General features: G+C 47.1%; 1 protein-coding gene across 2 annotated transcripts; it reads right to left on the bottom strand.

Annotated features, from left to right (window-relative positions):
• Positions 1 to 219: 219 nt before the first annotated feature.
• UCMA (upper zone of growth plate and cartilage matrix associated) lies at positions 220 to 8,344 on the bottom strand. Of its 2 annotated transcripts, XM_037511485.2 has the most exons (4): positions 8,238 to 8,344; positions 7,828 to 7,893; positions 4,912 to 5,010; positions 220 to 357 (listed from the first exon to the last, which is right to left on the bottom strand). In XM_037511485.2, exons 1-4 carry the CDS (start codon positions 8,293 to 8,295, stop codon positions 263 to 265), a joined length of 318 nt encoding a protein of 105 aa, XP_037367382.1. In that variant the 5' UTR covers positions 8,296 to 8,344; the 3' UTR covers positions 220 to 262. The 2 variants fall into 2 exon arrangements, with proteins under 2 accessions (XP_037367382.1, XP_037367383.1); XM_037511486.2 differs by lacking the exon at positions 7,828 to 7,893.
• Between the last annotated feature and the right edge of the window lie 2,947 nt (positions 8,345 to 11,291).

The following is an 11,291-nucleotide window of genomic DNA, read 5'->3' on the forward strand; positions in this document are numbered from 1 at the left end:
CAGGCATCTTACTTGGGGAGCAATGGCTAAGCAAAGGGAAACCACTGTAGCTTTGGTACAAGGAGACCCCAACAGTGTTTGTTTACCTCAAAAAATCATCTGCAAAGAAGCAAAAGGCAGGGCATTTTAATCCATTAGAAAAAAAAAATGTGTTTCCCAGCAGGCCTCACGGAGAGGGGCCTGTGTTGAGGGGAGACTGTTGCTGGACCCCCCTTGTGCTGGGGTATGTTTCAAGCTCCATCTTGACTCTGCAGCGATGAGGTCAGATGTGGCGGTTATAGAGATATGATGGGTACAGACCATCATAATGCCACTGGCGCCACTGCTCAATGGCCTCCCGGCTTCTCTCCTCTTGCTCTGGGGAGGAGAGAGGGAGACATTATGTTAGGATGGGGAGGATTCCCGTCTGAGAGCCATCAACCCAGTCTGCCCTCCCTGTGGTGACGTGAGCTTCCTGCACCTCTGTGCCTGGTGACACACATCCAGGTTGGAAGGGCCTGTGAGTACAGTTCACAGGCCTCATTTTATGGATCAGGCCCAGACAGGTGAAGGCACAGGGCTGCTGGCCAAGAGAGCTGAGGCCAGCATCTTGGATTCTAGTTCAGTCTCTTTCCTGTACAACCAGCAAAGGGGGGAAGAACTATAAGCTGACACTAGCTCAGAGACATAACAACTAAGAAACCAAACACAAAAGTAGCAACATAGACTACAAGCTTTACCATAGAAAATAACTTGGAAAGAATTGTCAGCTTCAAGTGATGGGATAAGAGTAATTTTTCCTCTATACTGTTCTATTTTCTAAGCTTTAAATATTAAAGCTAACTGGAAAAGGGAGGGATCGAACAAGTGCAGAACTCTTGGCAATTGTTGTTTTGGGGTAGTGGCTATATAGGTTTTGTTGGTTTGTTTTTTTTTTTTTTTGAGATATTTCATAGTAAAAAGCTAAAGAGAACTTAAGGGGATTTTTAATAAGTAAGAAAGTTCTGATTTTACTCTTTGATAAGACATGTTTCTGATCCTAGAGTTACATTATAACCAACAATTTCACTCCTGGCTCATGTGCCTAAAAATGAAAACAGGAACAAGTATACGAACCATGAGCTAGCTAGATGAGTATGTACATGTGTGGGCCCAGATATATTCAGCCATAAAAGGGAATGAAGTTCTCATAACTGCGACAAAGATGAATGAACCTTGAAATACGCCAAATGAAGTGCCCCAGGTACAAAAAGAAAAATTTTGTGCAATTATTCTTCTTAGATAAAGTATCTAGAATAGGCAAACTTAAACAGAAAATGTGTTAGAGGTTGCCAGGACGGGTAGTGGTGGGGGAGACACTGCATGCTGAGTGCAGACTCTCAGTGTGAGGTGGTGAAAGGGTTTTGGGAATAGTGAGAGAGGTGTAGTTCGACAACATTGTGCCTTGGAATTACTTCAGATGGTTAAGGTGGCAAATTTTATGTTATGTATTTTACCACATTTTTTTAAAAAAGCATTTGTGAAAAATGTCGGGAGGATGGGAAATACTAGTAGAAGACAATGTCACGGGTTAAAAAACAAAAAGATGTCTTCCTTGCTTCTGTTTTCTCATTGTGGGCTTCCCGATTTTGGTGCTAGTGCAACACATTCTTTGTTTCACAGGGCTTACAGGATCACCTGGTGGCCTCAGGGTATGGGAAAGACGTGGTCCCTGTGGTCCTCAGCACCCTTGAGAGCCAGGTGCTTGAGCAGGAAGGGCCACTTTGGGTATTGAGGTGCCATGGCTGCTGGAACTGTTTCCTTCCTATGTGAGCACGGAGTTAGCTCTACCCTGAAAATCCCCTTAGGGGCTTGGAACCCCTGTGCTAGCCTGTTGCTCAGAGTCAGGCCCCGGCTGTGCCTTTCTTTGGCTGTTAGCCTTTGCCCTGGTCAGCCCTCTCAGCCCAGATAGCCCAGCCACTCTTGCCAAACTTGAAAGCAAGATTTTTACAAATAGCAGTTTCTTAGGTCATTCATAAAGACCTGATTCTCGGATAGTGTTGCTTTTAAGTACAGGTCTCTACAACCTATGACCAAGCTTCCTTCGTCCAGCCAGGTGTTGTGCAGCCACCCTTGGTTAACCTGACCAAGCCTCTGACCTTGAAGGGGAGGCAGATCTGTGTCACCTCATTGGTGCTTAGTATGGGAATGGGAGCTCAGTGTACTATGTTGGGGCTCCCAACGGTAGTTTTGAAAGGCATTTTTGCTTGAGAAACCAGTGGTTTTGGAGCCACAGGGAAGCTGAATGAGGCTCTGGCCCTTCCTGACCCCCTTGGAGGCCTTGGAGATGGGACCTTCAGGGCACTGGAAGAAGATCAATCTTGTACGGAAATCAAGACCTTTTATCCACCTATGGTTCTCCCTCAGCACTTGCTTTTATGAGTCAGGTCGCGGGTGAATGCCCAACCACTCTGAATTATTCTAAGAATGTTTGCCATTGTCGTATCAAGACCAACCCAAACCGGATCCTGCACAAACGATAGCTGGGGACCTCAGAGAGGACTCAGAAGATGGATGCTCTGACCACAGAGCGAGGTTGCAGGCAACCTGGCTGCTGTGCAGAGTCCATTCCCAGGGCAGAAGCAAGAGAAAAGGAGGAAAGTTGGAATCAGCTTCACCTTTGTCAACATTTCTCCTCGGGCAGGTTGGGCCCGCTCTCTCTCTTTGCCTCCTTTCGTCAAGCCATGGAGACCCTCAGCCCTCCTCTCCTGACCCTTCCCCCTGGGTCACAGAGGGGCTCCAGGACGTCTGCATGTTTGATCTCCCTTCATTTACAAGAACGGCAGCTTTGCTGGCTCACACGCCTCACTGCAACTTCACTGTGTCCTCACTATCTATGTATCCTTTCTCAGCCTCTGCTTTTGAAATTAGGATGGGAATTGTAAGGCCCGTCTGAGGATCCGATGATGCAGCGCAGTGCCTCATGGAGCAGGTGCTCCTCACAGCGGCTGCTGTCACTGTCCCCGAAGGTTCTTTTTTTTTTTTTTTTTTAATAGAGGCATGTTTTTTATTTATTTATTTGTTTGTTTGTTTATACATGCACTGGGTACAGTCAGAAGCGCGGGAGGGTGAGAGAATTCACCAGAGCCAGAGAGGGGAGCAGAGCAGGCAGAAGGACCGAAGTACACTGCTGAGGGGAGCAGCGGGTGGCAGGAGAGGTCTGCGCGCCATGTGGGATCCTCCTCCGGTGGCCGGGGAGCAGCCGGGGATCGAACCGGCGCGGCAGAGGCCGCGGGCAGCTTCGCAACCCAGCGCTCAACCGCTGCGCCACTGGGGAGGCCCTGTCCCCGAAGGTTTTGAAATTAGGTCTTCTCCATCTCTGGGTGACCTGATCATAGTCTCCTCTGGCTTTGGTGGAAGACCTGTCAGCACTTAGGTGCCTAACTCCTCACCCTAAAATTCATCACAAAAAAGAATGTTTCCACCCAGGTGCTAAGGATTTGGACCAGGGATATTTAAAAATGCCCCAAACAAAATGCTATTATTAGCACTATGAGTAAAAAAAAAATACTTACAAGAATTTTGGTAGCCACATCCTAATTTTTTAAATGTTTTTCCCTAAATTGTTCACCAAAATAAATCTCCAGAAGTATTTGACTGTTGCAACAGTGAGTTTTCCCCATGATGTTCCCTGGAAAGATTGATTTGCTGAGATCCAAGCCTAACACCTCTCTGCAGGGCTCACCCAGGTGCCATCTGCAGGGCCAAGGGCCTAGCCTGCAGCCCCAGAACCTGAGGATTGTTTCCTTTTCACTGAGATGTCCAAGGAGGATGTCCAGTCTGCCAGAGCAAGCAAGCTGATGATTCAGAACTGAAATTGCAGACTTTCTCTAACAAAGAAAACCTAAACTGCAGCCTTAATTGATGTCCAAGCTCAGGTGTACCTAGGAGATTATTCAGGACCATTTCAGTTTGGGGGAAGACAAAAAGGAAGGCATGAGTACATTCATGCACACATGTACACAAATGCACCTACACCTGCTGGTCTGGTCTCTATTAAGTGTTCCAATGAGTTTTTGCTATGGGTGACACTTGAAGGCATGTGATAGACACAAAGTCAAATTCAATCTCCTGGCAATGTGTGGTTCAAAGATACAGCTTCTCTCTACCCACATTCACCACATCCAGCTGCTCATCCAACTGGTGAAATCACTTCCTACAGGGTGGTGGGACCTCAGCCTGTCCAGGGGGTGAGGGCAGGTATGAAGTGTGCTGATGGCTTGATAAGAAACTCTCCTTCCCTTTATTTGTTAATGAGTGGCAAAGGCCAAGGCTTAGCAAAGAATACACTGCCAGCAGTGAGGTAGGGCCCACACAGAAACCTCAGCACGGGCCGTACATGTTGGCACTTACAGGTGGGAAGGGTCCATGGCAGGGCAATAAGAACAGTGCTTTCTGAGTTTACTTTTCCTGTTTTGCCTCCCACGTTAGATCTAAGATACTGGCTACAGTAAATAAGGAAGTGAGGACCCTGGTTTGCCAGGATGAATAGTTCCTAGAATCATTATTACATTGATGTGAATCCAAGGCACTTGAAAGTGAGTTTTGAATTCCAACCTGACCCTACCAGAACTAACCCAGTAGTTTAGGCACTAAGACAGAGAATACATACCACCTCAGTGACCCCAATTGGGAGAAGGAAACAGTCCACCCCAAATTTCCCAACACCGCAGTCCCCAGCCAGTGCTAACGCAGGTGTTCTGTCCTCTTCCGTGCCTACTCAAGTGCTAGAGCCGGGTTCAAGTTTTTTCACCCTTTTCTTCAAGACAACTATAGATAAGAGTTGAAGGTACATCTTGCCTTACATCTCCAGTTTGGGGACAAGTAGGAGCAAGTTATGCAATTTCCCACAAAGCTCCATTATCCCAAAGACACTGACTCATGAGCTCTTACCATCATTTTGCTCCTCCACGAAGTTCTCATACTCGTTCCTTTGTTCTTCATAATACTCTCTCTGTAGCTCATCAGCCCAAAGCTTCTGCCTGTTCTCCGCTGGCAAAGGGGAAGAACAAGAGTTGCTATGGGCAGCTGCCCAATTTTAAGGGTACACCAATTATTTGCCTAGGGAAGGCGTTGTTTGTGAGGGAGTAGGGGTAGGAGAATTTCACTCAATAGTTTGCTCTTCACATGGACTTTAAACTTGAAGAACCAAGGAGGTCATCCCGTCAATTGCCTCATGTGGAAATAAGAAGACTGAGCTCCCAAAGGATGAAACCATTTAGCTCCTCTCATAAAACTTGGTGTGTATCCAGATTCCTGAGGCTACTTAGAAACTAGAAATCTGAAGATCAGAAATGAGTTATATGAGGGGGTAATCCAAATTTAACTTCATATAAGTTAATACCTTAAATCTTTACATTGACATCTTCAATTGTCTGGAAGAAATTATTAAAACTCTCTTAGTTTCAAGGAATGTGTTTTAACCGGATTTCAACTGGAAAAGTCCCTGAAGGCAGGAGGGCCATGTTTGGTGCAGGAGGAACTGGGCCCTCAGAACACCTCGTGCTCTGTGACGCAATTCCCTCACACATCAAAGCGGGGAAAACTGAGGTGCTGTTGTCACCCCAACCAACTCCAATGTGCAAAAGCAAGTGGGTAAGAGGGGTTGATGAGAAGCCTTTCACACACTAACCCCATCACATGTTACAGGGTTCTAGGGAGAAAAAAAAAATATCTTTACAAAATAATATGGTGAATTACCCCAAATCCTGGTAAGGAGCTTTTAATAAATTACATGAACTCTAGTAATTTATGTTATGTTTATGTTAAACCAAGACTAAAAATCAGGTTAATTGTGAATTGCTCTCAATGCAGATCCTTTAGGTAAATCCATGTTGTCCCCACGCTCTGCCTTTGCCTAAGGGTTACAGGAATCTTTAGTTTGTCAGAAGGAATTGGTACTCATCCCCAGGCCCCATCCTTTGCCCCACATCCACACATTTCTTAGGAGGGATTTGGGCTCAGAGCAGTGCAGTAACCTAGCAAGGTCACAGTGGGCCAGGGCACAGCTGGGGCTGGCGCCAGAGTCCCAGGTGCTCACCCTCCAGTACTGGCCCAGAACACACCTTCCCTTTTACAACTCACTGTAAACCCAGCTGGTGCCCCAGGTGCCATCTTAGCTACAGTGGGGGAACCAGGGAGGCGGAGGCTCTAATGAGCCACTGCCAATTCCTAAAGTATTTTCTATCCCTATGCACTCCAGTAAAATCTTCCCAAATCGCCCATTTGGAGGTGCGACAAATTGGGCTTGACTCAGCACTGACCGAATCTATTCTCAGGACAAGATGCTGTTTGTATACTGTGTACCCTCTGGCTAACATAGCCCTTCTCAACCCTTGCTTCAGCAGTTTAGCTACTCCCTCTAGCTCCCAGCGCCTTTATCCAGAAGCTCAGAGATGTCAGGTGCCTGTTTCCTAGTTCCAAATTCAAGTTTAACAAAGTGTCTCTTGCCCTTCGCCCAGCCTGAGAGGTAACCAGGTGTTGTTCTCCTGCCCGTGCCCAGGCGTAAGCCAAGTGATGGCAGCTGCCCTCAGGTGCAGTCCTGGGTATCACCAGGCTGTCCTGGGACCCCGTGAATAATGAGCTTCTGTCGAGGGGAGGGCCTCGGGTTTAATCACCTATCTCCTGAATCAGCTCGTGAGGATGGAAACTATTGCCTAAATTCACACCTGCTCCTCCACTGGACATCTGCCAGGAGGTTGCTTCTGATTTCCAGGAAGAATTGCCCAGCTTCCATCAGTTTTCAGTCTCTTAACCTTTGCTGACTTCTAAATCACAAACTCTTTGAAGCCTGGAGATTTTCCCAGTGAGGTTAAACTGAGCCGATTTAAAAAAAAAAAAAAAGTTCATCTCCAAGCGCTTTTGTCTCATCTTTCCCATCACTTGGAAGAAGTCCTGTTATTTTCCCAAGCAAGTTACCTTGCTGAGTGCAGGGAGGGACACAAAGAGTTTATTCAGACACACGCACAATAATAAATCCAGGCAGGGAACTGGGGAAAAAATCGGAGCGCTGAGTCCTTGGAAGAATCTAGTTCAGGGACAGCAAACGCAAGGGTGGGCAGTCAGAAGTGTGGATCCTGCCAGGCAGGGGACAACTTCAGGCTGAGGAGAGAAGCTTCCAGGCTCAAAAGCTCCCAAATGCATTGAAAACGAAAGCTTTTCTACACTCTGGCTGAACACCACACTTTCAGGGGTTTATGTGTAAGGAAACTTGGACAGCCAGAGAGGAAGTGGCTGAGGTCACTTAGCAGCAAAGCTGTCACCAAACTCACATTTCCAGTCTCCTGTCCCATCTGCTCTCATGCCCATTGTTGCCCTTGCATTATAGGGTTTTGTATACAGTACAGAAGCATTCACATACCGTTTCCCTTCTTAGCTAGAGCCTGTATTTCCCCCTTTATGTTTTTAACTTTCTGAAATCTGGATGGACCTCAACACTGCTAGATGATGTGGCACTATCCCCTGTGCCGTGGTGGATTCAATATACAACCTGCAATCAAGGAAATGTGGGATTTCAAATTCAGAGCCAAAGTCACTTTGCTATCTGAGGGCCTCGGTGCAACCCAGCTGACTGTGGGGACAGGGAACCCCAGGGCCCAGCAGAAAGCCACCAATATCCTTACCATTGACCTCATCTTGGGATTTGGGGGATCTCTTGGCGCGCTTCTTGAGGAAATTCGAGGCATCTGATTCTTGCATGAAAATCTTCTGTTCCTCAGCTAGAACCCAAGAGAGGTGGGTCTCTATCAGCACAGACACCCCAGGGCAGGAGCCCACCACCCTGCACCCCTCAGTGGCCCCTGCACTCACCTTCCTTGGCCTCTTGTTCAGTCACCTGCCTGGTGCCAACAGATGCACCAGTGCTCTCCTGCATCACTGTGGGGTGAGAGCACCAGGTGAGCGCTGCAGCTCCCCCAGGGGAACCCTTGCTCTAGCCAGCCAGGTCTTCCCAGGCCCTTGTGGCCACAGCCCAGTGTTGGGGCCTGGACCCTCACAGACCAGTCAAGAGCTGTTCTCCCCAGGAAACCATCAGGCACAGCATGCTGTTTTTCTGTGTTGTCTATATCTCTCTCCTTGCCTCCCCCCCTTACACACACACACACACACACACACACACACACCCCAGATGCAGCCCTCCTAACAGGCACCCTCCTTTCTATGTGGGGCACCTGAGCAGCCTCACCTAACTCCAGTCCATTTTGGGACCTCCCCATACTCACTGGCCAGAAACACAACAGCTGAAAGACAGGAGAGGAGAAGCAGTTGTCTCCAGGTCATCTTTGGAGAGGCTGAGGTCCGTCTCAGAACCACAGGGCCAATGGAGAGGATTCTGTAGCCCCCGAGGCTGCTGGGTCCACTTCTGTGTCAGGCAGGACAGGAGGGAGCCAGGAAGGGAGGGAGGGAGAGCCAGGAGGCCGGGATGCCACGGGGGGGGGGGGGGGGGGGGGGGTGCGCGAGGTGGGAGGGGTCCTGGCTGAGACTTCCATTGGCTGCTCCTCCAGGAGCACCCGAGATGTTTTTGGCGCCTTGCAAACCTCACAGAAGCTGAGTCTGTCGTGGGGCTGGCTGGGACAGTTTTTAAAGTTTCCAAGATCCGCACCCAAAGAGGTGCTATTGGAATGTCCAGCCTAAGAGTCAGGATTCCAAAGACCAAGGGAACATTTCAAATACCCCCACACACACCAGGCATCTGCTGCAGGGAGGTGTGGACTCTCATTCTTGAGGCTGACATAGGATGGAGGGAAGAAGAAATCAAGGGGGACTGGGACCCAGATGTCCGCAAGTAGGGACCATAAATACTGGGAGACACCAGCACAGATGCTTTGGCCAGGCAGGCAAAAACCCGAGTACCCTGACACATGCCCCAACTGATGCCCACTCTCCTACAAGACACAGACCCTCAGCCTGGGGTCTTGGAATCCTTTCCAGATACTTCCTCTGTGGCATTTGGGGGTATAGTGTGTGAAGAGCACCCCAGTGGAGCCTACTTCTCTAGAAGGAGACAGGTACTGTCCATGTAGGGGATGCCAAGAGAGTCATAGCTCCATGGAGCCATCGAAGTACAGGCCCTTTGGGGATGTATTTTTGACATTGTCTTTTATTATGAACTATCCTCAACTGGTTGGTACTAGCTGAAGAGCTTCACTTGGGGCATTGTTTAGAACTTTCCTAATGGTGACCGTCATTGGACCTAGAACACAGCCTGCACCCCCTGAAGCTCTCCTTTCATTAGGCTTGCATGGAACATCCTACTTGTCCTTGCACCATTAGCTGGTAATGAGGAAAAAATAACCAAGGCAGAGTAAACATAATTAATGAGTTGGTTTCCAGTGGAGGAGAGTGCCACTACTCCTGTACCAGCTCTTGGTGGCCCAAAGCCTACTTAGCACCTCCCCCCTCCATGATGCTGACTCACATCAACTGGAGGGTGAACTGTGCATGATGAACCCAGAAGGGAACATACCTGATGACACATCAGCAAGGATTTATCTATCAGATTAACTAGAAGTCACTGGGAGAGAGATACCAGGACAGAGCAATTTTGATGGGACTCTGGTGTGCAAGTGGCTATGTGAAATACCTGTGGCATCCTTGACACCCTGATTCCTCTCACTGCCCTTTTAGTTCCATTTATTTCACCCACGTATTTAAGGAACACCTGCTTTAAGCTAGGCATTGGACTAGTCACTGGCTAACCAACTTGGGGTAAATCTGTCCTTTATGTAAACCCAGAGTAAACCTAGGATATGTCCCAGAGGAACCTTCCAGCCCAGGTTGGGCAGTGTGTCCACTGTACATGCAGAAAGGCTTTAGAGAAGAATCTCAAGCTTCAAGTATTTCTCTGAGATCCAGGCTGGGCAAAAATGGCAAGAAATTTAGAATTTACTGAGTAGAAGTTGGAGGCTCAAAATGGGAAGTAAGCTCAGTTCTGGAAAAATAAGCTTGCATTTCTTACATACCCAAGTTGGTGACCTAAGATTTCTACCAGCTGCTCTGATGGGCTCTAAGAAACTGATCGCTCAGTTCGTTCAGAACTTCCTCTCCCTCTACACCTGTTGGTGTCTACACTTTCCACTCTTCCATTCCCTTCCAGCCTCAGCTCCCTCTCCCTGGGGCTGCTCACCTGGCTGGCTATGCTCATAGCATCATACCACTCCTAGGAATCTACCCAAAGGACACAAAGCATTAATTAGAAAGGAAACCTGCACTCCTATGTTTATTGTAGCACTATTCGCAATTACTAAGATATGGAAACAACCTATGTCCCCAAAACAGATGAATGGATCAAGATGCGTTGTATATAGACAATGGAATACTACTCAGCAATCAAAAAGGATAAACTCATGCTATTTGCAGCAATATGGATGAAGCTAGAAAGGGTTATGCTCAGTGAGATAAGTCAGAAAGAAAAAGAAAAATATCGTATGGTTGCACTCATAGGAGGAATATAAGGAAACCGAACAAAGGGTAAAAAAAAAAAAAGACAAAACTTGCAAGCAAATTGTAGATCTAAGGCATATAGAGCAGGAAGGAAAAAGGAGAGGGGGTCAAAACAGGCGAGGGAAGAGCGCAAGGGACTACAGTGATGGTTCACAGGTGATGTGGTGGGAGATTTGAGAGGATTTATTCATTTGTTGCACAAAAATGAATAACAATGTAAGAAAAATAAATGTGAAAATAAATAAAATATTTAAGAAATAGAATCAGTAGAACTTGGTGACTAAATTAGCTAGGGGTGCTTATGAACTGGGAGTTGTGCATTTCAAATGGCTCCCACAACTCTCATTTGGATAACAAGGTGGATGGATGGTGAGATGATTCAGTGAGGTAGAGAAAATAGAAGAGAAAGTTCAATGGATATGACATTGAACAAATCAAGTACATAGTATTTGTGGGATTCAAACCAGGTCTGATGTTAAGTCCAGGGTTCTTTTCATTTTCCCATAACTATGATCTTTTGAATTTACTAAACCATCACCACAATCAAATTTGGAACACTTTTGTCAGCCCCAGAAGAAACTCCATACCCATTAGTGGTCACTCCCAATTTTCTGCAAGCCCCAAAACCCTGGGCAACCAGTAATCTGCTTCTGTCTATGGATTTGCCTGTTCTGGGCATTCCACCAAAATGGAATGATGCAATGATATCGCCCATTGTGATGGACTTATTTTCACTTTAGACTTTTTAAGATTCATTCATGTTATAGCATGCACACCAATGCTTCATTCTTATTGCCGAGTAATGTTCGCTTGTATGCATATGCCATGTTTTA

This window comes from Talpa occidentalis, unplaced genomic scaffold, assembly GCF_014898055.3.
Source record: "Talpa occidentalis isolate TD23 unplaced genomic scaffold, MPIMG_talOcc4v2.1 talOcc4.14, whole genome shotgun sequence".
NCBI classification, from domain to species: domain Eukaryota; kingdom Metazoa; phylum Chordata; class Mammalia; order Eulipotyphla; family Talpidae; genus Talpa; species Talpa occidentalis.

Bases quoted from the DNA above. Each gene is read 5' to 3' on its own strand.
- UCMA (XM_037511485.2), bottom strand. From the start codon at position 8,295: ATGACCTGGAGACAACTGCTTCTCCTCTCCTGTCTTTCAGCTGTTGTG. The intron at 5,011-7,827 runs GTGAGTGCAGGG...CCCCTTTGCCAG, and splicing joins TGAACAAGAGGCCAAGGAAG to CGGAGAACAGGCAGAAGCTT. The intron at 358-4,911 runs GTAAGAGCTCAT...TCTCCTCCCCAG, and splicing joins CGTGGAGGAGCAAAATGATG to AGCAAGAGGAGAGAAGCCGG.